At 51.4% G+C, this 25,120-nt stretch overlaps 8 protein-coding genes across 8 annotated transcripts; 3 read left to right on the top strand and 5 right to left on the bottom strand.

The window, feature by feature from the left end:
- The first annotated feature begins 228 nt into the window (after positions 1-228).
- Positions 229-3,441, top strand: V8C40DRAFT_254170 (dynamin-like GTPase SEY1). The gene is made up of 4 exons (XM_083217766.1): positions 229-492; positions 568-1,011; positions 1,100-2,844; positions 2,907-3,441. Exons 1-4 carry the CDS (start codon positions 401-403, stop codon positions 3,188-3,190), a joined length of 2,565 nt encoding a protein of 854 aa, XP_083069603.1. The 5' UTR covers positions 229-400; the 3' UTR covers positions 3,191-3,441.
- On the bottom strand, positions 3,336-4,911 carry V8C40DRAFT_254168 (ribonuclease H2 catalytic subunit RNH201). The gene has a single exon (XM_083217765.1). The coding sequence runs from the start codon at positions 4,601-4,603 to the stop codon at positions 3,545-3,547; it is 1,059 nt and encodes a 352-aa protein (XP_083069602.1). The 5' UTR covers positions 4,604-4,911; the 3' UTR covers positions 3,336-3,544.
- A 140-nt stretch (positions 4,912-5,051) lies between these two features.
- V8C40DRAFT_254167 (kinetochore CENP-C fungal-like protein) lies at positions 5,052-8,332 on the top strand. The gene is made up of 5 exons (XM_083217764.1): positions 5,052-5,411; positions 5,488-5,621; positions 5,722-5,770; positions 5,825-7,407; positions 7,479-8,332. The coding sequence occupies exons 1-5, from the start codon at positions 5,335-5,337 to the stop codon at positions 7,592-7,594; spliced, it is 1,959 nt and encodes a 652-aa protein (XP_083069601.1). The 5' UTR covers positions 5,052-5,334; the 3' UTR covers positions 7,595-8,332.
- V8C40DRAFT_254165 (RNA12 protein-domain-containing protein) lies at positions 8,112-11,201 on the bottom strand. The gene is made up of 3 exons (XM_083217763.1): positions 10,803-11,201; positions 10,495-10,740; positions 8,112-10,442 (listed from the first exon to the last, which is right to left on the bottom strand). Exons 1-3 carry the CDS (start codon positions 11,074-11,076, stop codon positions 8,350-8,352), a joined length of 2,613 nt encoding a protein of 870 aa, XP_083069600.1. The 5' UTR covers positions 11,077-11,201; the 3' UTR covers positions 8,112-8,349.
- Positions 11,202-11,348: 147 nt separating this feature from the next.
- On the top strand, positions 11,349-12,455 carry V8C40DRAFT_254164 (EMI1 family protein). The gene has a single exon (XM_083217762.1). The coding sequence runs from the start codon at positions 11,555-11,557 to the stop codon at positions 12,290-12,292; it is 738 nt and encodes a 245-aa protein (XP_083069599.1). The 5' UTR covers positions 11,349-11,554; the 3' UTR covers positions 12,293-12,455.
- A 146-nt stretch (positions 12,456-12,601) lies between these two features.
- V8C40DRAFT_254163 (heat shock protein 70 family) lies at positions 12,602-15,021 on the bottom strand. The gene is made up of 2 exons (XM_083217761.1): positions 14,133-15,021; positions 12,602-14,066 (listed from the first exon to the last, which is right to left on the bottom strand). Exons 1-2 carry the CDS (start codon positions 14,883-14,885, stop codon positions 12,861-12,863), a joined length of 1,959 nt encoding a protein of 652 aa, XP_083069598.1. The 5' UTR covers positions 14,886-15,021; the 3' UTR covers positions 12,602-12,860.
- Positions 15,022-16,029: 1,008 nt separating this feature from the next.
- Positions 16,030-16,916, bottom strand: V8C40DRAFT_254160 (uncharacterized protein). Its single transcript, XM_083217760.1, has 2 exons — positions 16,308-16,916; positions 16,030-16,242 (listed from the first exon to the last, which is right to left on the bottom strand). The coding sequence occupies exons 1-2, from the start codon at positions 16,435-16,437 to the stop codon at positions 16,106-16,108; spliced, it is 267 nt and encodes an 88-aa protein (XP_083069597.1). The 5' UTR covers positions 16,438-16,916; the 3' UTR covers positions 16,030-16,105.
- A 107-nt stretch (positions 16,917-17,023) lies between these two features.
- On the bottom strand, positions 17,024-20,185 carry V8C40DRAFT_81389 (Choline/Carnitine o-acyltransferase-domain-containing protein). The gene is made up of 3 exons (XM_083223466.1): positions 19,508-20,185; positions 17,467-19,449; positions 17,024-17,403 (listed from the first exon to the last, which is right to left on the bottom strand). The coding sequence occupies exons 1-3, from the start codon at positions 19,974-19,976 to the stop codon at positions 17,258-17,260; spliced, it is 2,598 nt and encodes an 865-aa protein (XP_083069596.1). The 5' UTR covers positions 19,977-20,185; the 3' UTR covers positions 17,024-17,257.
- Positions 20,186-25,120: the final 4,935 nt, after the last annotated feature.

The following is a 25,120-nucleotide window of genomic DNA, read 5'->3' as shown; positions in this document are numbered from 1 at the left end:
GCAAACATGAGAAATGGACGAATCAGCTCACAGAATATCAGACGGAACCCGGAGAAAATAATGATACGCCATCTATCTGTGACATCTTCGGCACCAGCCACAGCATCCAGCCCAACAAAACGCCACACTAGCGGAACCACGTGTGGCTGTCACGGTACCCCACCATGCCACTTTCGGCTTGATCAGAAGAGCGTAAGGTGGTCATAACTCGCCATATAGTAGCTCCATGCTAATGACATTTGACTTTCGTCCTTCATACCGCTCCTATTAAGCTTCTTTACACTCCCTCAACTGTTTCTCCATCCAATTCCGCTCTCTTGAGAACCCAATTGCCTCTCGTATCTCCCCAGCGAGAGCTCATGCCGCTTCGGATTGCTCAGCTTCCAGTGTAGCAGCAGCCATGAACGGCCACTTTTCCGCCGTCGGTGACCAGCCGGCGAATGGCAATTATGACCATGGTTGTCAGGTCATAGATGAAGAGAAGGAGTTCAAGTATGTGTCGGAAAGCTCCTGTTGTGGTGATTCGAAGCAAAGTGGAAGCTAATGCGAAATCCCTCGCTGCCATAGCCGCAACCTCAACGACTACCTCCAGACCATGCACGTTGCCGAGGCAGGCTTCAACTACCACCTCATCTCTGTGTTTGGATCTCAGTCTACAGGAAAGTCGACTCTCCTCAACCACCTCTTCGGCACCACATTCTCTGTCATGTCCGAGACGGAACGCCGTCAAACGACCAAGGGTATCTGGCTGTCCAAGAACAAGCGCGAGACGAGTGCCGGAACCCCGATGGCAGATAACATTCTCGTTATGGATGTCGAGGGTACCGACGGCCGAGAGCGTGGAGAGGACCAGGATTTCGAGCGAAAGAGCGCCCTATTTGCCCTCGCTACTAGTGAGGTTCTCCTGATCAACATCTGGGAACACCAGGTTGGCTTGTACCAGGGAGCCAACATGGGCCTGCTCAAGACGGTGTTTGAAGTCAACTTGCAGTTGTTTTTGAAAGATAAAAAGTAAAGAACCTCGCCCCACTGGTTTACAGGCCACGAGCATTCCAAGACATGCGCCAATTGAAGCTCACGTGCTAACGGTCTACCGCAGCTCGACCCCCCGATCTCTATTATTCTTCGTCATCCGAGACCACATTGGAGTGACACCGTTGTCGGCGCTTCAAAACACATTGATTCAAGATCTTACGAAGATCTGGTCGTCCATTTCCAAGCCAGAGGGTTTGGAGCAGTCCCGTATTGAAGACTACTTTGACTTTGGCTTTGCAGCTCTACCCCACAAGATTCTACAAGGAGAAAAGTTTGAGAGTGAAGTCGCGCAACTGGGAGCGAGATTCACCACGGGACACCGAGTAGGAAAGGCTGACGACGGTGTTGCGGAGACCGAGGGCGGTATTCTCCTGCCCGAGTATCACAGGAGAATTCCCGCAGATGGACTGTCGGTGTACACAGAGGGCATCTGGGATCAAATCGTGAACAACAAGGACCTCGACCTGCCAACGCAGCAAGAGCTTCTAGCTCAGTTCCGATGTGACGAGATCTCTCGAGAAGTCCTGGTTGCCTTTGACCTGCTTCTGACCCCACTTGAGGAACAGCAGGCCCAAGCCTCTAAGCTCGGCAAGGCCATTGTGCTTCCCGATCTGGGCACCACAGCTAGCCAGGCCCGTGAAAAATGCTTCAGAGCTTTTGAAGTGCAGGCTAGCCGATACCACAAGGGCGTCTACAGCCGAAAGAAGCAGGAGCTGGAGAGTAAGGTTGACGGTCGACTCAAGGCCCTGTACCAGGGACAACTTGCAGCAGCTCACAAAGCCGGAGTCGCGGCCTTTAGCGAAGCCGTTTCAAACAAGGTAAAGGCCGGGCAAAAGGCCGGTGGAGCTTATGAATTTGCCGAAATTGTCTCCAACGAGAAGAAGAAGACTACGGAAATCTTCAAGGCAGAGGTAGACAGCCTGGCGATTGAGGGCGTCGAGTGGACCAACTTTGTGTCCCAGAACCAGCTCTTTGAGGCCGAACTCGATGAGGTTAGCAGCAAGCTGCGCAAGGACGAAATCCGCCGGCTGGCCACGCGGGTGGAGCGTTGGGTCAAGTCACGGTTGGGCGATGCCGTCGGCCTAGAGTTCAACAAGCTAGGTTCCGGCAGAGGAGGCTCGGGAGCGCCCGAGGAAGGCCAAAAGCCGGCAACGGAAAAGGATCTCTGGGACCGAATCTGGAAAGTCTTTACCGGAATAGTCAGCGAAGCCGAGACCCGGTTTGCTGACCGAGCCAAGAGCTTCGATGCCAGCGATTCCGAAGTCGAAGTTGGCCTGTGGCGCCTCCGACGTAAGAGCTGGACGGCTCTCCGAGAGAAGATCGAGGAGGAAGTCATGGAGGGCAACATCCTCTTGAAGCTTAGGGAAAACTTCGAGGACAAGTTCCGATACGACGATGCTGGTGTGCCGCGCATCTGGAGGCCAACTGACGACATTGAGGGTATCTATACAAAGGCGCGAGAGTCTACGCTCACATTAATACCTCTTCTTTCCAAGTTTAAGCTGCTGGCTAATAACGAATCTCCGGATCTGATTGGATTCATCGGCGTGCAGCCCGCCGGAGTTGAAGCTGGCGACGAGGAGGATCTTGCTCCTATCGGCGGCGTCGATGAAGAAGAGGGCAAGAGCCTTGAGGAGGAGATGACGGTGTTGAGTGAGAATAAGCGACAAGACCTGGTCGTGCGCTTCAAGAAGACAGCCGATGGCGTCTATGTCGAGGCCAAGCGAAGCGCCATTGGCGGCATGACCCAGGTGCCATGGTACTTTTATGTGCTGCTTCTCGTTCTCGGCTGGAACGAAATCTGGATGGGTAAGGAATATCCCTGGATTAGACATTTAGATTATTCGACTTTGACTAACTTTTCATCTCAGTTCTGCGCAATCCGCTCATGTTCATTCTTCTCATTTTGCTTGGTGGAGGAACTTACACTGCGTGGTACCTCAACCTCCTGGGCCCCATGATGCAAATGGGCAATGCCGCTGTCAACCAGGGCATGGATATTGCTAAGCAGCAGCTGCGCGAGTTCGTCAACAACTCAGACACTGCACGACAGGCGCTGGCCATGCCCGCGAGGCAAGACAGCGACATCAGCATGGACACGCTGGATAGCCGTGGAAAGAAGAAGACTGAGTCTGAAAGCCTGGATGACATTTAGATGTGAAACGGAAAAATAAAAGGAACCCGGAGGCGGCATATGAGAAGACTAAAAGCGCCCTTTGTATAAATTCTCGAGACATTGTCGGACATTGGCGGACATAAGAGCGTATAGCATTGATGAGCGAACAGGATACGAATAATGTCTACACAAGATAAAATAAAGCTGGTTTATCCAATTCAATACTAAAATTTAACTACCAAACGCCGATGCCCTGCCGTTGATTCCCTTTCGTGATATATATCTGCAACGCCAAAACATATGCGCACCCCAATTCAAAACTATGATTTGAGAAGTATAGTCGGATTCATGGAGAATCTGTCCATGCCCTGTTTTTGTCACCTTGAATCTTCTCTAGAACGCTTCTTGACCTGCTGGGGTTCCAAACCATGACGCCAGCTCATTCCCTTGCTTCTCTTCGCCCCCAGACATGAAAAAGTCGGTCAACTTGCTCGTCTCGCCGTCATCGTCGGCAGGCCATTCGATTTTGACGCCGTTGCCCTTGCTCTCGAGCATGTCCTTGGCGGTGCCCCAGCTAAAACGACATTCAGGCCCCCATCCGAAGAGAGGATGCATGTTGTTCCTCAGCCACCCCACCGTCTTGGAATCAGATGGATATCCAGAGCCCCATTCCATGGGAGTGTCTTCAGATGGAGCCTCCTCGCCGTTGGTGGCGGCAGTGGCGACTTGACGGGCATGAAAGAGCGTTTCGAGAGCAGCATCGCGGGTGACTTTCGCGCAGACCGAGGCGGCACTGACGCAGGCGTAGAGACTATCGGCCTTTTTGGCAACGGTGACCTTGGCGGTTGGGAATACTCGTTGGAGTTTGGCCTGGTAGGTGGCTGGAGGGCCGATGGTATCGACGTATATCTCCTTGATGTTGACGCCCTTTGCGTAGACGGCGCGGATGAGATCCATGGTTGCGTCCATGGCCTGGGCGTTGAGGTTGTACGAGACGGGCTTCATCATGTTGGCACCAATATCCCGTGCAGAGAGCGCCGTCGTGGCCCAACCACATGATTCGTGAAGATCTGATCCGGGGGTGCACAACGTCTCCATCAGCTGCGAGCGCACTGCCGCGGAGAGCACCTTGGAGTCGTCGAAGTGGTGCGTCTCTCTGAGCAGTGGATCTGAGACGTCGGTCGGGAGGAAGAAGATGCCGTAGACCATGGGGCCGAGGACAGGTCCGCGACCGGCCTCATCGACGCCGAGGACGCAGGGCGGGGCCGTGGAGGGATCGGAGGGATCGGTCGGGAGGAGAGCGGGTGGGATGGATGAGTAGTGGGAGAAGGTGGCGCCGGAGATGAGGGTATCGCGGTGAGAGGAGACTGAGGGAGGGACGAAAGTGCCGGAGGAGGGCATCGTGGAAGAGGTGGGGGCGGTGGAATCGGGGACGGCGGTGTCTTCCTCCATGGCTGCGGTTGGTGGTTTGATGAGGCGGGTTTATATGGAGGGAGATGGTTGCTGTATGGTGTTGAAGAGCTTCTCTGTGATAGAAGGCAATTGGCTGTAGATATTAAATTATGTGAAGGAAAACAATCATCAGCGTATCTCAAAGGATGATGACGGTGTTGTTGTAACTGCCAATGCCTTGTACGAGATGCTGTTCTGGTATAATTGGCATCAAGATTGTTGTAGATGGATGATTGATTAAAAAGATTGGATCTTATCCAGCCCCTCGACGCGTCTTTCACTTTGACGCGTTGCTAGTGCTAGTTGCTCCATCCTTACAGCGCATAGCTCAGTAAAGCTCGCCTCTAGAGCTCAGCAACACGTGCTGGGAGCTGTCCGAAAAACGGGCCCGGCTAGCGCTCTTGCAGCACTCATGAGCTGTTCCATCACTGCCAACCCCCGCCTAAAATGCTAAAATGCCATTACTGGTCTCATACTGGTCAGTCTCTTCTGCGCGCAGCTCTTCAATTCAACACGTCAACATCCACTAAAATCGCGTCGCCCAAATCTCGACTCGGACCAGCGCAAACTCGAAGCTCGGCGTCGCCTGCGGATTGAGGCAGCGGAAACCGAATATATATATTTTTTTGGACCAAGCGGCCGCTGGGAGATTTTTTTTTTTTGTTTCTTCGTCCGTTGATTTTTCGCACCCTTGACCGAATCCCGACCAGCCTCTTTTTTTTTTACCCATCATGCCTCGAGGTGGAGGGCGGAGAGGCGACTCTTCAGCTGAGCCGGAAGCTCTCCATGAGCTCGGAGTTCGAGGCCGGTACGTTTTGGCGCTTGGGCGAGGGATGAATCTCGTGTGGACTGTGGCAGTGGCAGCGCTGATGTAGTGCAAATAGGAAAACCGGCGCTTTCTTGAAGGATACGGGCGAGCGCGATGAGCATGGCATGCAGCCTCTGGATGCCATTTTCTCGTCGCCCGCAGTCACTCGCGGGGACGAATCCGGAAGCGAGGACATGGAGATATCATCAAGTGAGCTTTGTCGCATTGTTGGTTCGCTGGGCTTCATGGGCGAATGACAATTCTCAATTCCAGGAAAAGCATGGCTGACACCCTCTTTTGCGAAATCTAGGTGCTGGACCAGGGCCAAGAACAGTCCTCAAGAACCGGCGCAGCATCGAGTACTTTTCCCCCCCTCTTTGATCTCGAAACGAATCCGAACTTACCTGTACCAGAATTGCAAACGAACGATCATCCTCCCCCACGCGCAATCCTAGCGCCGAAAAGGCAGCCCGAAGGCTTAACTTTGCCAGCAAGGCCGGAAACAAGGCAGCGAAGACGAATGGGAAACAAAAGGCAACGGCACTGAATGGCTTTTCACGGCACGGAGACGATTCGGAATCGGAGGAGCTGGACGATGTCATGGGCGCGACAGGAAACAGGGCAACAATTGACGCGGAGGAATCTATACTGATGGTCGATTCGATGCCAAACGATTCACCGAGGCCCAAGACAAAAGCTGCGCAGAGACAATATGGCGATTCATCGCCACAGAAGAAGCGCGGAAAGCAGACCAAGGCGGCAGCGCAGGCAAAGCCTAAAGCAGCTCCTCGCCCTCCCGTAAGAGAACCTTCAGAAGAGCTAGATGCTGAAGAACCAGAAGAGGAGCCCGAAGAAGAGGAATTGGGACAGGAAGAAGAGGAAGAAGAGGAAGAAGAGGAGGAGGAGTTGCCGAGTGTCAAGCAAAAGGGGCGGTCAAACAAGGAATCGAAACGCCGCGTAGAAGCACCATCATCATCCCAGACGTCGAAGAAGCGAGGACCGCCGCGAAAGTCTCTCCGCGAAGATACGCCAGAAGAAGCACACGAGCAGTCAGAGGAAGAGCAGCAGGAGGAGGATGAAGACGAAGAAGAGCTTGTACCCCGAAAGAAGCAGAAGACTACCGGACCCTCAAAAGCCCAGCCGAAAGCAAAGCCTTCAAATAAGGGGAAAGCTCCTGCTCGCGGTGGAATTGTTGTACCGGTAGCAGCGAGCAAAGCAAAGGCTAAACCCAAAACCAAAGCTGAATCCCAACCCAAGACTAAAGGCCGGCCTGGGAGGAAGCCCAAGGACGCGGATGCCGAAGATGGAGATGTGGGAGAGACGTCGTTTGCGGCGCTGCAACGTGGTCCACCTATGCCAAAATCTCGCGGTTTGGTATCTATGCGCAAGGACTTGGACAGCATAACGCAGACGAGATCCGGACGACATTCTTACCGGCCTATCCAGTATTGGAGAGGCGAGCAGGTGGTTCGGGAGGATGAAGAGCAAGCTGATATGTTTGCCAAGGATCGATTCGTCATGCCGAGCATCAAGGAAGTTGTACGTGTGCCTGAGGAGGAGGTATCCAGCAGAGCGGCTCCATCACGAGGCAAAGGGCGGCCCAAACCGAAGAAGCCTGTGGTGGAAGAAGACTATGAAGCATGGGAGGTCAAACCAGGTACTGTCGAGGGCGAAATCGTGATATGGGAGACGGAACATGAAGAACACCCCCCAGCAGACGACGAGCCCGTCCAGGTAACGGACGAGCGTATCGCCCTATCGGCCCTGGCAGTGCAGACATCGGAGATTCGCGATGCGACGTTCCGGTTTGCAAAGACGCTCACGATGCCGTTTATGGGTGCCGGTGTGGTTGATCTGCCTCCTGGTGGCGAGAAGCGGCCCAAGAATTCACGGAAGATGCACATGGTCTTTTTCGTGCACACGGGAAAAGTCATGGTGACGATCAACGAGGCACAGTTTCGCATATCCGCGGGCGGTATGTGGTTTGTACCGAGAGGTGAGTAATTGTGATCTCTTCCAAATCTTCACATACTTGAAAGGCGTTGTTCTAATATGAATATTATATAGGCAACTATTACAGCATTACAAACGACTACGATAATCCTAGTCGTGTCTTCTTCTGCCAAGCCTGCGAGATATCACCCGCGCAATATGAAGCTTCGCAGATGAGCATCGCAGCATAATGAGATAAAAAGAGAAAGACATAAGCGAATTCAATTACCGATTTACATGGCCTTGACGATTCCACCATCCACCCATAAACCCTCCCTCTTCAATACCGATTTGACCATCCCCCCTTTTTTCCATCGACAGCGTATTTCTCCCATTCATTTTTTCTCGTTGGCGCAGCAAGCTTTTTTCTTGTCGTTCTTTCTCTCTTCTCTCATTTGATTATAACGAAGCACACACACAAAAAGGGAGGTGGGGAAGAAAGAGAAATGTCAAATGTTCATTTTGTTCATCTTCAGAAGGCGTAAGGGCGGGTTGATTGTTCGGATGGGTTTGGTAGGGAGGGGAGTATTTGTGGACTTTTCTTGTTTCTTGTTCTTTTCTTCTTCTTCGTTAATCTGGTTTACAAAGCTTTGAGGCGTGAAATGAGATGCATTCTGTTTTCTGTCTCTCCATCTTTTTATATGGAATTCGTTGATGTTTGTATTACGTGATTCTTGTTTCTTATGAGATACGGTTTGTTCATTTATACCTGTATGCCTAGTATTGATGCGTATGAGGCGGAGGAAAGGGAAATCAAAATGCCACTTATGGGCTTTCAAATCATGAGTAGCCGATGCAACAAGGTCATTGACTGTGGTGAAAGCAGAATTGACGGCTTATTTCCTATTCATACAATCCATCCACCCATACATATAGAACACGCTCATAACATCTCTCTCATCATAGGTACATGTATGATACAACCAGACTACTACTACATCCCGCATCAAAACTCCTCATTCATAATCTTCTTCAAGCCACCCATCTCTCTCTCCAGCTGCGCAATCTTCCTCTGCCCAGCATCCAACTTGCCCAGCAGATACATGACTCTGCCCGCCGACTCCCCAGTATGCCGCGGCAGCCCGCCCAGCAGCTGCAGCTCCTTTTCCACCGTATCAATGTTCTTTGCTTCGACTTTGGCCATTTCAGTGAGAACCGCCAGGTCCATCTTTGCGCGGAGCACGCGGTCCTTAACGAGGACGCTAAACGCCGCCTGGTGGAGGGGCTTGCCGGCTATAATCGTCTGAGGTCGTCCCTGGTGCGTCGTGACGGTGATGAGCTCCGCGCCGGCGAGACTCTCAATGGCAGCCTCTCCGTTCGATGCGTAGGATGAGAGGGATGAGGCGAAAGTAGGCGAGAGAAGAACTTGGTGGTAGCGCAGAGTTGGATTTTCAGAGAGAGCCTTGATCAGGTGCCATGCCTGTTCGGTAGACCATCTCCTGTCCGCATCAGCTGTCCTTCCGAGAAGATACATTTTGACAATGTCAGTGGCATCTTCGGTAACAATCTCTTCAACAGCCTCCTGAGGCGTCTGTCCTGCTCTGAGTCGCCGGGCTAAGAACTCCAGATCTGTCAAGCGACCTCCCAGAACCTTGATGCCATCGTCTAATCCCGCCAAGCTGGGTCGCTGAGACGGTTTCTTGTTCTCCTCGCCTAGCTCTTCCTCCTCTTGTGCCTCGCGCTTCAAATCTTCTTCCACACGTGTGATGACAAAGTTCTTCGCCACGTCAGCATCCAAATCACCCAGGGATAGCGTACGGAAGACTCTGTCTGGCATGGCTTTGGTAAGCGACTTTGAGTAAGCGGAGTCGCTGGTGAGGAACACTACGTGGGCAATGTTGTTCTGGACAACTGTTGCTGCCCACTCTGCAATCATGTCGTACACAATGCTAGAGTCTTCGTTCTTGTGAAGGAAGTTGTCAACGACAATGATTGGGCGCTGCTCTGGGTGAGCCTCCAAGTACGCATCCTCGGAAATATTGGCATCCTTGTCTGTTTTGTGTCGTTCCGAAAGGGCGACATGCTTGAGAGCAGTGGCGGTGGTGTGCAAGATCTTGTTCAACTGCGATTCCAGAGTCTCCGAGAATCCAGATTTGACGCCTGTCGTGCCCTGAACTGCGAGATCAATCATACTGCTGATGCTGTTTGCCCATGAGAACACAGGCCGATATCCAACTGCCGTAGCTAGCTTCTTGATGGTGCCAGCTTCGCCATTGGCTTCCGTAATCGGTTTACAATCAATGAGAACGACATTTTTGCGTCCACTTAGGGTTTGACTCATAACCATCTCTGCTTTTCCAGAGCCTCTTGGACCAGTGACGACAATAAAGGTATCCGAGCTGCCATCAAGCCAGCTCTGTAGCTGCTCGATGAGATCCTTGCGGTGCTTCCATATCGTACCAAGACCTTCCATATGCTCTTCTTTCTTGTGGAAAGAGAAGCTTCCTGCCTGTGACCTGAACCACTTGTAGATTCTCCAGTCCGTGTAACGAAGAGAGTGCTGCACGTGCACTTTGATGAAAAACATTCGGATAGGGTCAAAGATCATGACGGAGACACCAGCGATGAGCGCGGCCACGATAGGAATAACAATTCGGGGGTGCGTCGTGATCCAGTTCCATATGCTGTGGGCCTTTTCTCGCTTCACGTAGGACAACCTCAGCTTAGTTCCATTCTTGCCTCCTCCCTGAGCTTCGCTGAGAACGAAGCCGTGCAGGCAGTTCCGCGCCATGATGGTATCGCGCAGGGTAGGAAAGCCGATCTGAGCATATCGAGGTGTAATCTTTGAATCAGCTGGCTGAGGAATGATGTCTGCAATCTTTCCGTACCGACGGAACAGGCTGTAAAGAACTTCCTCGGGGAGCTCCTCGGGAGCAGCACCAGGTTCGGGAGGGACAAATTCCACCATGAGCAGAGGCGACGGATATCGGTGCAGATCCTCAAGCCAGGGAACTCCGCGGACGAGACGGGCTCGAATTCTGCGGAAGGGATTGAACCAAGGCTTAATTGGTTCTTCTCTTAGCTTTTTCAACAGCTTGGCTGGCCAACGGTCAGTAAGTCAAAGGAGAGAAAATTATGGCGTTTCACTTACCTTCAATCTCTGTAACATTCAGACTAGCATCATATTCAAACTTGACAAACGCTCCGCCATCTTTGAGCCGTGGCAAAATCTCCGTCACTTTGATGGGCAAGTTCTCCGGTATCGCTCGCTTCACCAATTGGATTGGGTCCATGATACCCAAAGAGGAGCTGTTGAAGCGCTTCATGAGGTCCGTCAGCTGCTGATCCGTTTCTGCCTGGCGACTCAACAGCGGAGTGAGCTTAAGAGGGAACAAATCTGTTTAAAAGAGGTCAAGTCAATAGGGCATCAGTAATAGGACTCTATGAGCATTTCCTTACTGTCGAAAAAGAGAATCGATTCATTGGACTTGACATCGAACCGCCCACTCTCTTGCTCCTCAGACGGAGACGAATCCTGCTTCTTCTCAGCAGCACTACCCTCACCCAAAGGCATCGCCGGCGTCGTCTCCCAAATTCTCTGCCCAGCTCGCCATCTCATCAGCCCATAATCAGTCCGTCTTGTCGCAACATGCGCCGCCGCAGGCCATGATCGTAGCGCCCGAGCGCTGCTGGATCGCGCTGCCAGCAACGCAAGGCTTCGCGAGGGAATCATGACAGCTCTTTTCCACAGAAACTGCACATTTCGCTATTCGCAAGAGTTGATGTGAAGAGAGAAACCAAAACGTTCTGTTTATTGAGCTCTCATATAGTGCAGTATAGCATGATGAGCTAGTTGTAGGGCCAATGAGGTCATAGGAATCCATCCCAGCCCAGCTGCTTGCCAGACTAGGAAAAGCCAAGACTTCGGGAAAGTTGTTTTCCCGGCCGAAAATGCGATTGTCGATTGACCTTGATGACCCGGAAAAAAGATGCTTCAACTTGACAGCGAAGAAAGAAAAGAAAGGCGGGCAGGCTTATTCCCTTACTCTACCAACTCCAACTGAATTCAATTCCGAATCAAAGATCTTCATTCTTTTCTAAAAGAGGGAAAAAGTAAACAATCTAGTGCTCAATCTCAAGCCCGCAGCCTGAGCGCATTCATATCGATCCATTTACATATACCTTCGTCGCATTCTACGAATATCTTCACAATGGGCTGGCTCTGGACATCATCGCCTCCCAAACCACCAACCGACCAATCTCCCTCCTCCTCTTCTCCTCAACCCTCACAATCAACTCCTCCACCTCCTTCACCAACACCCAGCTCCTCTCAAGCTCCCAACGAGCCCGTCGACCCCGAAATCCAAAAACTCCTCGACCTCTTCAACAAATCCGAAGACACAACACCCAAACCCTCCTCCTCCTCCTCTTCAACCTCATCATCATCACAATCTCCCTCCGTCATCACATCATGGCTCTCCTCAAAACTCTCCACCGCCCCCGAAGCCCCTCCCGTCCCCCATCTCGACCCCGTCACCGAATCCCTCCTCCCAACCGACATGTCCTGCCGCCAGGCCTTCGACCTCGCCTGGTCCTGCAACTCCCTCGGCGGCCAGTGGAACGCCGTCTACCGCCACGGCGAGATGCGCTCCTGCAGCCACCTCTGGGACGACTTCTGGTTCTGCATGCGCACAAAGTCCTACTCGGGAACCCTCAAGGAGAAGGCCGTCCGCGAGCACTACCGCCGCAAGGAGTACGAAAAGTATTATGCGCCTGGGAGCCGCAGCAGCGAGGATGTTTGGCAGGCGAGGGAGCAAAAGGTTGCGCCGGGGACAGCCTTTGCTGAGGCTGTTGAGATTGCCAAAGTTGATGACAATGAGTGGAGGAAGCTGGAGGAGGAGAGGAGGAGGAAGATACGGCAGGATTTGGGGTATGACAAGAAAGAATGAGGAACAGAATTTGATAATGGCCTTTAAAGAGAGACAGACCAACTTGTATTATCATTGTTATTATTACCATCACTACATCGATACAGCCTAGATATCCAGACTTTCTTCTCTTGTATAATTCATCGTGAGAGTATACTCAATGAAGCTATTTTTTGCAGCGAGGAAAACTTCATCGCAGCCGTCCACTCTCACACGAATGTAATCGATTTTAAAAAAAAAAAAAAATGGCTCGCATTCAACACCATTCTAACATTCACTCTAATACCGGGCAAACACATTCACATATTCATAGGCAATGGAAACGAGTAATTTGGTTCTAAACCATTTGAATTTTTTTTAATTCCCTTAAAAACTCATTAAAATACAACCAGGGCCAGCGTTCCCGCCCAGCTTTTTACCCTTCATGTCCGTGATATGCTAGTTACGATAAAAGCAAAAACTCAAAGAAAGAATCTAATCATGGCATCATCCCTTGATCCCCTAGAGTAGGCCTCCACACATCGTAGACGGAATACCAATCTGGAAGCTCAAGTCTGATGTTGGGGTATCAAAACAGCTTTTTGTGAATTTAGTCGACCTCCTCGACGGTGGGGCCGTCATCGCCACCAGCGTGGGGAGCGCCGCCAGCGCCAGGGAAGCCGCCGGGGCCGCCGGGCATGCCACCGGGCATGCCACCCTCACCACCAGCTCCGTAGAACTTCATCATGATGGGGTTGGCGACACCCTCGAGCTCCTTCTGGTGCTCCTCGTACTCCTCACGAGTGGCCTGCTGGTTCTCATCGAGCCACTGGACGATCTTGTCGATCTCGGTCTTGAGGGTCTCCTTGTCGCCGGCCTCAATCTTCTCGTCGACCTTGGGGTCGTTAAGAGTGTTGCGGAGAGAGTAGGCGTAAGACTCAAGGCCGTTCTTGGCAGAGACACGGCGGCCCTCAGCCTCGTCCTCCTCCTTGTACTTCTCGGCGTCAGACAGCATGCGCTCAATCTCCTCCTTGGACAGGCGGCCCTTGTCGTTGGTGATGACAATCTTGTTGGACTTGCCAGTGCCCTTCTCAACGGCGGAGACGTTCATGATACCGTTGGCATCGACGTCGAAGGTGACCTCAATCTGGGGAACACCACGAGGGGCGGGGGGAATGCCAGTGAGCTCGAACTTGCCGAGCAGGTTGTTGTCCTTGGTGCGCTGACGCTCACCCTCGTAGACCTGGATGAGCACACCAGGCTGGTTGTCAGAGAAGGTGGAGAAGACCTCGGACTTCTTGGTGGGGATGGTGGTGTTGCGGGGGATGAGCTTGGTCATCATGCCACCAGCAGTCTCGATACCCAGAGACAGGGGAGCGACATCGAGAAGCAGGATCTCGTTGGTGGACTTGGAAGAGGTGTCACCAGACAGAATGGCGGCCTGGACGGCAGCACCGTAGGCAACGGCCTCGTCGGGGTTGATGGACTTGTTGGGCTCCTTGCCGTTGAAGTAGTCGGTGATGAGCTTCTGGATACGGGGGATACGGGTGGAGCCACCGACGAGGACGATCTCGTGGACCTGGGACTTGTCGATCTTGGCATCGGCAAGGACACGGTCGACGGGCTGGATGGTGGATCGGAAGAGATCCTGGCACAGCTCCTCGAAACGGGCACGAGTGATGGAGGTGTAGTAGTCGATACCCTCGAAGAGAGAGTCGATCTCAATGGAGGTCTGAGCAGACGAAGACAGAGTTCGCTTAGCACGCTCGCAAGCAGTGCGGAGACGGCGAAGAGCACGAGCGTTGGTGGACAGATCCTGGTCAGAAGTTAGTACATGCGGGTTCTGGGGGGATTCAGATGTGTCTGTGGGGGAATTACTAACCTTCTTGTTCTTGCGCTTAAATTCGTTAACAAAGTGGTTGACAAGGCGGTTGTCGAAATCTTCACCACCCAAGTGAGTGTCACCGGCAGTGGACTTGACCTCGAAGATACCCTCCTCAATGGTGAGGAGAGAGACATCGAAGGTACCACCACCGAGATCGAAGATGAGGACGTTGCGCTCACCCTCGACCTTCTTGTCAAGGCCGTAGGCGATGGCAGCAGCGGTGGGCTCGTTGATGATACGCAGGACGTTGAGACCGGCAATAAGACCGGCGTCCTTGGTAGCCTGACGCTGGCTGTCGTTGAAGTAGGCGGGGACAGTGATGACGGCGTTGTTGACGGTGGTTCCGAGGTAGGACTCGGCGGTCTCACGCATCTTGGTCAGGATCATGGAGGAGATCTCCTCGGGGGTGAAGGTCTTCTTCTCGCCCTTGAACTCGACCTCGACGACGGGCTTGGAGCCCTTGTCGACGATCTTGAAGGGGAAGTGCTTCATGTCAGCCTGGACCTCGGAGTCGGCAAACTTGCGTCCGATCAATCGCTTGGCGTCGAAGACGGTGTTCTGGGGGTTCATGGCGACCTGGTTCTTGGCCGCATCACCGATCAGACGCTCGGTGTCGGTGAAGGCAACGAACGAAGGGGTCGTTCGGTTACCCTGGTCGTTGGCGATGATATCACATCGGTCCTCACGGAAGATACCGACGCAAGAGTACGTAGTACCCAGGTCGATACCGACGGCTGGTCCCATAGACATTGTGAATGATTGTGTGTGTGTGCTCTCGAAAAAAAAGTAATTGGAAATGGAATTAGTGAAGAGAAGAAAAGGAGAAGATGTGAAGATTGAAGTGTTTGAGAGAGTATGTTCGGGAAAAAGAAAACGGCGTTGCTGGCGGGCTGCAGAGAGCATCTAAATAAAGGACGGTGGGAGGGTTTCGATGCGGTTCTACACTATTCCAAGGGTGCCCACACCGGCATCTTGCAGGGGCTCCCAGAAGCCTCTGGTAGGCACTGCAAACGCCTAGACCATGCGCGCGCCTGCTGGAAAGCCCCCTTGCGTTTTTTTGATCAGTGCCCGATCGCCTTTTCCCTGCTTGCCCCTTGCATTTTGTTTTTATTTTTTTGTTTCTTTTCGTGGAAGCTTCCAATTGCCCATGTACCTTCAGGTACTCGTAGCTCAGATTTGCTGCTTTTCCCCCCTCCCCTCTTTCCCCCCCTCCTTTGATGTCATCTCCCCTCCAGCTCCCAGCAGAGAAGAAAAAAAATCCATCGCGGGGCAGTGGCGGGGTCCCTGGTACCTCTGATTCTCCAAGAGCTGCCGCAGCCGCGTTGGTAGCGGGTACACAGCTGCCCCACCATAAGGCACTAGAAGGTGCTGGACAGCTCTATCGTATCGCGAGGTACTGCCTGGTACCACATTAATCCTGTGCAGCCTTTGGAATTGGATTGATTGTTGCTGCCTTAGCCAGAGCAGAGCCTTACGATCCATACAACCCTAGCAGCACCTGAGCAGCCGCTTGGGTACATGTAGGTAGCCTAGCAACGCCCAAGCAAAGAGAGAGCACCAGATAATGCAGTTGAGTCAGGTACTGTAGGTAACACTGAGCTGGACAAGGCCTCCCAGCTGCAAGAAAACCCCCTCCTTGTCCTTTCGTGCCTGTCTCGTCTGATGCTAAGCAAAAACCCGATCGATGGACACAAACTGCCAGCTCTACGCAGAGAAGCATGAAAGTACCTTGTATCCTCCATCGTCATCTTGACGCATCCATCCCACAGCGGAAAAGAATGGAAGACAAATGGAACAGACACAAAGCAGCTGGAGCTGTCCTCGCTTATCGTTACCCTAAACCGGCATTTGCCATTTGATGATTGACTTTTCTTTGGCGCTGACTGCTAGCTATCCCATCAGCCCATGTTGCCCATCCCATTCAGCCTCACACACTGAAACAATGAATCAACAGGGCATCGATCGTCCCACTACCCAACGCGGCAAAAGAAAGACGTAGAAAGAAAAGAAAGAAAATGAAGAGCCAGTGGCAAGGCAGCTTGGGCGGCGAGGCAAAACAAGCGGATCCTTGTCCGACCAACGAAAACCCATCGAAAACAAAAGCCGCCTAATCCCAATTCGCGGTATGCAAAAAGCGACACACCATCACAACTTGGAACAAGAGGAAAAAACTTTTTAGCTCCACATCTTTATTCCAATCCAATTCGTCGAATGAATTGATCGTGGAAGCTTGCATTGCTCGTCTCCGTAAGCTCGTTGGCTCCAAGTCGTTCGATGAGATAGCTTGATAGGGTAGATACATACTGCTGCCATTACTCGTGCTTGTACGCAGCTGTTGTTATCATTGATGAGTGCTGCCTCTGGATTCTATGAACATTGGCAAATTCCCCAGAGCTTAGTTTACCAGTTGCGCCTCATCGTTTGCACCTACAAGGCCGTAGCCATGGGAAACGAATAGAAAATCAAATGCATGATTCCAATGACCAGTAGCTTTGATTACGAGTAATGCAATGGCAAAGACTGATTCCATCTTGCCGTCCTTTGTATCTCAGAAGCCAGATAAGCTCCATCAGCTTCGTAGTACCTACGCAGAGCTTTTCAGCCACGTCTCGGATGTCCGGGGAAGCTTCACAGAACCATTCCATAGCAGCTATATCTCGGGCTTGAAGCCTATTTCTTTGTCATCAGGAGCTCCTTTCTTTGTATGCATAGCATATCCCATCGATATACACAGCACCAATAGATGCAGCTGCTTCTTTGTGTGATGCATTCAGGTTACTACCTATTACATGGTGCATGAGAGGGTACTACTGGGTACATAAGAAGCAGCGCCGTTACGCCTGAGCCTCTTTTCTTCTCTATATCATGCCAATTCAAAGCATCAAGACACGTTATTTAGATCGATATAAAGATGCAGTTACTTGTCAAAAACTTGTGATAAATTCACAACATCAGCTATCCTAGATACAAAGCCATGGACCATAATCCCAATGCGCTGCGTAACACCAAGCAGCGCTATGTGTGACACCCAAACCGACAAAAGACTCCACGGCAAACAATGCATTTCACACCGCAAACATTAATAACACACAGAGACAGCAAGAAGCATGTTCCGAGTAACCTTATTCCGTGACCAGACGCAGCTTTTTGCCTACATCTCGCCTCTTTGCATGCCCTGCTGCTCGCTCCGACGCCTTTTGTTCTTCCTCGGTAGTGTTTCCGCGAGCCTTGAGGGCCTGGAAAAGCATTCCCGCATCGAAGAAGCCATCTATTAGTTTCAGTTAGCATCTCGTCCATGTAAATAGTAGACACAACAACAGCATATACTTACATCCTCCCAATTCGTCGTCATCGCTTGTGAAGCTTGTTTCTGTTGGCGATCCCGGAACCAAACTTAGGCGTCTGCCTCCAGACTTAACCGCGTCCGGGCCAGTGATCAATCTGCCTCGAGACTTGAGTCTGTTGGATGGCTTTGGTCGAGCCAGCTCTGCCTCGCGTGCCTTGCTTCCCTTTGTGCTGACCACCTTGCCGTTTGTGATGCGCAGGATGCGTCGGACCTCCAACAGGTAGCTCTCCAGTGTGTCCACGAATCTCTTGGTCTGTCGGTGCTTGCTCGACACGCAAATGGAAATGCTGTCGTCTTTGATAATGTAGCCGATACCAAATCCATCTCCCGACGTCGGTCCGAATCCAAAGTGGCGAAGAGAAGGGTTACCGCAGTTTGAGGTTGAGAGAATCGTCGTGTTCAGCTTGTCCCAGCCAGAATCGGCAAAGATGAGAGGAAGCGGGTGATGATCTCGCGATCTGGAGTTTGTGCTGTCGCCGCGTTCCCTAGTCGACCTGACTTCGACACCGTCGAGCGACAGGTTGGAGCTCCTTGGGCTTGCCGTCGGTGAAGACGTCGTTGGGCTTGACGCTCCAGGGCTGCTCATGCCGCTATCGATCAAATCGTCAACATACTTTTGCCACACGCTAAAGAGCGCATAGAGATGTCTGTCGCATCCCTGCGCTTTTGAACACTCCCTGGTGTTGTTAACATGCTTCTGGCACGCACGCTTGAGAGCCTCCATCTTTTGCTCGACCGGGTTGTCACCCCAGAATGTCTGGACGAAATCCACAGATTCCTTTGTTACGGGTCTGATGGCCTCTGTACGGCCGTGCAAGAAGGTCTTGGTCATGGCAGGCTCATAAGTGCACTCAACCCTTCCATATAGACCGTAATATGCCGCCTGGAATGCCATTTGGACAAAGGCATCGGGCGAGAATCCCATCGATGTAATAAAGTGCTTGCCATAGGTGGAGAAATCGAGGCACTGGAATTCGTTTTGTTCAATCAAATCTGCCAGCCTGGTTTCGGCGAACCGCACCGCGATACTTAGCTCGGGAATCATATCCCACCCGAGCTTTCGAGGGGTGGTGTTGACGTCTCCGAAACTATCAATCTCTCGCTTGGACGGGTCAGGGCTGGTAGAGGTCCAGAGGGTCGGCGCCTGTCCGTTAATGGTGCGTGCGAAGCGAAGAATGGTGTCGGTATAGACGTCACTTGCGAACCGGAGCACTGTGTGGCCGTCCACGCCCGTATGCTCAAAGTTGATTCCAGCACTGCCGTTCTTACAGACAATGATCTGAAGCTTGTCGTACCAGCGGTTGGTGCAGGTACCGATCTGTACTCCGTTCTTGACCTCACTGGTTCCGCAGAGCATGTTCTGGCAGAGATCCGCAACATTGGTCGGCTCGATATAGTCAAGGCACAGGACGAAGAGGGCTGAGTCGACAATATTGAGCGAGTCGGCATTGTTGGAACCATGCTCACGGGTCAAGATATCTCGTAAGCCAGACCACACCTTGCGGTTCTCTGTGCTGAGCACACCAAGGGCGTTCTTTGCCGCATCCTGGATGGGGGTCTGGGTAGCATCGTCGACAATCGTTTGTAGGTTGAGCTCAATATCCTTCTCAGTCATGATGACATCTGAGTTGTCGTCGAGAACGTCAAACCAATAGATCTGGCCATGGCACATGACAACGATGTGCTTTGATTCAGGGTCTTGTTCAATCTGGCATCCAGCTTCCGTGGGGACTCTGGCTGTTCCAAAGAGGCGTGAAAACTGATACATGCACAAAGGAGTTCCCTTGATCTTATCCGGCGGCAGCTCTTCTTTTCTCACTGCCCGGATGAACTCCAGAGAAGACACGACGAGGGAAGCAGCACGGGTCACCTGGTTGTTTCTCGCTGGGGTCGGGTCATCTGCGAGGAGGAAGAAGGGGTTGAGGTTGAGTACTACGGGGTTGTCAAAGTTGAGATACGAGTCGTACCCTTTTCACCAATGTTAGCTTTTGATATGACACCAGAATAATAGCCAAGGCAGACGTACAAAACTGCTCAATGTAACTCGTCTTGCCCTGTGCATATCTCTTCAACTTTTCCTGCAAATCAGGGCCTTCTTCTCTGAGGAACTCGCTGACGGCATGCTTTGTTTCGGCATGCTCTCTAGGAGACTGGAGTGGTTTCAGGGCTTCTAGGTATTTACGAGCAGAGTTCTCGAGTTCAGGGATGGGCAGCTTCGGTAGCTTATCCTGGGCGCCGAAAGTAATGCCCCCCTCCATCATGGATTCGTGGTATGTCGCCTTGGGGACTCTGGTGTATGCAGCAGACAGCTGAGGAGGCTGCCGTTGAGCCGGCGTGGGGGTCGGCGTCTGAGACTGAGACCGAGCTGCTTCGGACTCCGTTGATGAGTCGGGAAGATCTGGGAGGCTGCGAGGAGTGTTGTAGGAGTAGTTGGGCTCAGCAAGCCGTTCGGCTATGGACTGGGGAGGATGAAAGACACGGACTGAGGCCGTCATGGCGTCAGCAGGTTAAGAGCACTTAGAAGTATAGAGGGGAAATGCTGGTGCTAATGGAGAGTCCGCGAAGGGCGGTGCGGAAGAAATAATGGCAGTCGTCGTGGCAATAAGCGGGCATTACATTTGATGTGCCACGTAAATGAGGATCAGTCTCATATAAGGGCAAGTGATTAGGGAGGAGGCAACGGAAGAACCGGGAAATAGGAATTAGTAGCAAAGAGGACTGTGTCAGGGCCAAGCGCAACTAGGAGGAGAGATATATATGTACACTCATCTGGCCGTAGACGACCTCAACGGCCGGATACGGACCAGAATCCGGGGGACGGGGAAAGGGTGGAGTCCCCACAACCAGCCGACGTCTTCTTGGGGAGTGTAAGATGTGTAATGTGTAATGGCAGCTCCAGGTGTCTGGCTGTGGGTCATCTGTGTACGAGTAAATCGCCGTGAAAGGCGTATCGTATCACAGGAGGTTGAGTGAATAAAGCTAAGGCAGGCTTTGCCGGGGTTGGAGGGGAACGTGGAAGAGCTCCTCCGCATGCCCGGCCGCGATAGTGAGACGTCAAACGACGTTGAAAGGGTACCTTGCCCTGCCAAGTATCTACAACCTTGCAGACACTTGTCTTGCTGTACGCTTGTACATACTCTTGCTGGTCTAGTGTCGAGCTAAGAGGAAATAAAAGAAGAAAAAGAGAATAATGCCCGACGATCTGCTGGACAAACAAGGGCATAGTGATGAAATCTCTTGACTTACCTCAGTCGTTGCTCTGGTACGCAGGTGATTCACTCACTCACAGGCTGTGACGGCTGATCCGGGAGCATGTGCCTATCCGCGACTGGTACATGTACTCGTACACGCCCTCTCTCTCATATGAGGCCCAAGAAGACGGCCACAAGGTGATACCCGGGGGTGAGAGGCGAGCGTCCAAGTGGGGGAGTTCGTCTGGAGTGCAGCAAGATGGCGAAAAGCTACATGTACATGAACGGCATGTGCTCAACGGCCCAAGGTGAGAGCGGCAATCAATGGCAACGTGTGCTCAGCTGCAGGCTGCGGGACAAAAGAGAGAGGAAAAGAACGTGCCTCGATCTGGCGTCACGTCAAGTGGATCAAATCCCGGGTTGGAGTGGTGGCTTCGGACGAGGGGATGTTCGGGCTGAGGGTTTCAGAAGAGGGATTTGACTTGTGTTGCGCTGTGAGAAACCGGAGCGGCGACGCTAGCAAAAGCTGCTGCAAATGATTTCAGTCGCCAGGTGAGAATCCACTGTCTGATATGAGCGTCAACTGGCGTCCTCGTGATTGTGATTTGGGCTGAGCGAGTTTTGCCTGGGCTCTGGGACATTATTCACGATGATGTTGTTGCGTGGCAAAAAGCGATCGATCCTAGGCCCAGCGCAAGAAAAAAGCCTAGAAGACGATGGGATTCCGCATTTGGATCTGCCTCGAACTGCTGAGTCAGTTGGTGTCCTTTGGCGAGGGCAGGAGGGCTCTATCCAGGTCACAAGGCCACATATTCATTTCATGGAAAGCAACATAGTTGTACTCCGTACTGTAATCCTTCAGCTGTAAGTGACGGGCCGTGGACAGAAGCAGTAATTCCCATCCAGTTGCAGCGCAACGACGTCACGAGCTAGCGACCCCATGGCGCCCCTCAAAGTGGCTAAATTGTTCCAATTATCTGATGGATCAGCAAAGTTGCCTGCATCCTCTATGGCTGATCTGATGGCCAAGCAACCACCCATTTTTTCGTTTCTTTTCTTTTCTTCGCTCCCGCGTGGGGACGTTGCAACCTCGCCATAACCTTAGTATCCGGTACCTGCGATGTAACCTGGCCAGACTACGAAGTCTGCAGTATCCGGTACCTACGCGGAACTTTTCAGACCAGCCACAGTGCCTTAGCACCTCTACCTGTATATGAAGCACATCGGCTGCCCAGCCCGTAACGCCCATATAACTCAAGGCATCAAATGCACATACTTAAAATATTACATACAACTCTGTTGAACTTTGTCCCGGAAAAGCCGAACGCCGAACCGCTGAAGTGGGTTTGGCCGTCCCTCGAAATGCGCCGCATCGGCTAGGGAATAAGAAGCTCTCGAGGCCAGTCTCCGGGCAAGAGGATCAAAAAGATAAGGTAAGACACCGAATCCAATCATATGCTCGCATATCTTTAATAATTGCCCCCGACCTTCGACTTCACCCCATATCGGCCCTGTAAATGATACGACTACAGCATCGCATGGCAAAATAGGTACTAAAAGAGCCGAGAATTCCTTTGTTGTCACCTCCCCTACCTATCTTTCACTCGTATTCCATACCCATCTACCAACGTCAGCAGTACTTCATATGTCGCCGGGCATTTTATGCTGCTGTCGAGTACTCGCTTGGTACCAGCGACTCGGTTGTCGACGGCCCGCCCGCCTCGGGCCAACGGACCAAAGCTGGATCAAATATTTGTTAGCACTGGATGCCCAACCACCTCGCTGACGCTTCCTCCTTCTAGAGAAATTGCATGTATAATAAATGAATTCCGTCATTCAGCGAGTGGTTCACCTAATTTATTGCTCATGTACCCCGTACCTGCCGCCTGTTCCCTCCCCCCATCTAAGTACCCCCACAGAGTCGTTCAAGTCGCTTTCACATGTCAGCATCTCTCTGTGTCCAAGATCCTACATACAAGTGGTATTTCGCGCAGCTACATCAACTGCATGGATGGAATCTCAAAGAAGTAGGAAGTTAAAAAATCATGCCCAACGCTTAATTCGAAATTTTGCTGCTCTAACTGAACATCCGGAATCTCCGTTGCATATTGCATAAGTACAGGTACCTACATAGGTACCCAGCCAAGCCAGCGACGCACAGGTGGGTGTATTGGTAGGTAGATTTATGCTCATCAACATCTCAACGTCTGAATAGACGTCTGTTCTTACTTTTCTTAGTCTCTAATAGTCTGAAAAGCCAACTGATAATGGCATGACATGGAATAAAGAGTGGCATATTCCGTACGTAGGAGTGGGCTGGTATATCTCCGTCATGTCAGGCAAAACACACACATGATACCAAGATACCCAGCAACGCCGAATCTCCAGGAGATTTGAAATACCGAAATTGCCATTAATATCCGACCGTGTTCGCTGAATCGGAATAATGGCAGCTATAAGCTTACAAGGTGTAGGTGTGTGTGTAGCTCCGTTGCCTGGCTTATGATCCACGTCGACACAGATTGCGGACCACACACAAGCAAGGGTGTCGAGTGCCGTACGGCCGGATCTCCATAATTTGATACTGCATCTCCATCGTCTCCTTTTCGAGAGCAGCTATGGCCTTCTAGTCATTTGTACCTGCATCTCTGCTACATGGTTAATTAACAATACGGCTAGAATACCTGCCGTTACATCCAGGGAGCGATCGAACAAGACATGAAGAGTTGAAGTAAAGGAGTCTCATTGCTCATCTCGGTGTTTCGTTGCTCACCTCGGTGTTTAGTTTCTCACCTCGGTGTTTCGTTGCCATGTAGATCAAGCCCGATCTCCTTAGAGTTTCACATAGTTCCCTCCCTCTCTCATATACCGCTCTCCTCTGAGCCATTTGTCAAAATTCCACTGCTTGTATCCAGTATCTGAAAATGATATCCTCTTCCAGGATTCGCATATGTTGCAGCGTTAGAGTACTTATGAAATGTCATCATGTAAAGTTTTCCTTGAGTTCATCCGCAGATCTGGAAGGGACATGAGGGTAAGGTATGCTTCTTCAGGCTAACACTCAAGAGTTGTAATTCCCCTGCTGCATACTGCCTAGAGTTGCAAATCTCATTGTGTAGTAGGGAGCTACAGGGAAAGAGGTTGCTTGCAAATGCTCAGTCTTAAACGTCAGACAGGCCATAACTCTACATGATGAATCCGCGTTTCTTCTGAACGATTTGTGCTCCCCATTCATCTCTGTAAGAATGATTACAATTGAAACCAACTTCAAAACGCGTACTTGATTCTCAAGTTCTCATATATCATTTATCGGCAATGTTCGAATCTGGACACTGTACCTGCCCTGCATCTCCAGTCACCACCACATGCTGTATCCCTAGCCAGCCACCTTTAACATCACGGCCAAGGATGCCAGACAGGCAGTGAGACTATTTGATGACAATGATACTTGACTCACGCATCTGGAGCAGCGCCCACGACGAAATTTCCATAAGTCGCCCGTCTCGAAAGTTGGTCATTCGAACATACGTACTGCCTTTTGATGCCTGTTTCTAAAACCACAATAAACCTTTTGACGATAGCTTAGGCCTAGAAATGTCCACATTTCGCATATCGAAATAGTAGCTTAGATAGGTATTTCTGTCTAGTCCAAGTTCTACATGATGCTGGATTAATGCTCCCTCATCTTGCGCTTTCAGAGTTGGGTTGTCATGTGGATCTGTGTGACCACCTTCCTTGGCCAAGGCTACTTCCTATTTGCTTCTGTTTGCCGCCGGCTTTTCCTTCTTTCATAGCAGTACACACAGAGTTTTTCACCTTCTCAGCTTGGGCAACTTTGTCACAGAAAAGCAAATTCCCTGAGTGACTTTTCTGCATTACTACTTCGTCAGTTTAATGAGCCTGTCGCAATCGCTGCTGATGCATGTTTCCGCGGGATAAGTGGAACTCCAACATCGAGAACTCCAAGACGAACTTCTTCCCATTCATAATCGGCCTTTATCACTAAGCTTGGCACAATAGGCAGCCATGGCTCCTAAATTGACACTTCAATTTTGTTCTCCGATTAGGACGCGTCGGGCTCGGTGCAATGGTTCCATCCACATTGAGCCTTCCACGACAGAAAAGCTGACTCCCTCGCCCTGAATGCGAACAGGCGCCTTCAAACACGCAAACTCAAGATCTTCGTCGGCAATTCTCAAGAAGACTATGCTACAATTGACAAGTAGGCTTCGTCATGAGAGCAGTTGTAGTTAAGCCGTCTGGTTTATTACTTGCTTTAGTCCCGAATAGAGTCCCGCTCATCTTCCACTATGGTTCTCGGTGTTTCGCTCGGTGTTTCGTTTACGGTATGTTCCATTCTCGTATATGAACCAGAATAGTTGATGAAACAATACTATAAGATGCTCCACCGCACCCGCGCAATATCATCGACCAGAACCTTGCGCAAT

The sequence above is a fragment of the Trichoderma camerunense genome (genome assembly GCF_050948025.1).
Source record: "Trichoderma camerunense strain CBS 138272 chromosome Unknown V8C40scaffold_18, whole genome shotgun sequence".
NCBI classification, from domain to species: domain Eukaryota; kingdom Fungi; phylum Ascomycota; class Sordariomycetes; order Hypocreales; family Hypocreaceae; genus Trichoderma; species Trichoderma camerunense.
This window is presented reverse-complemented; position numbering and strand designations above follow the sequence as displayed.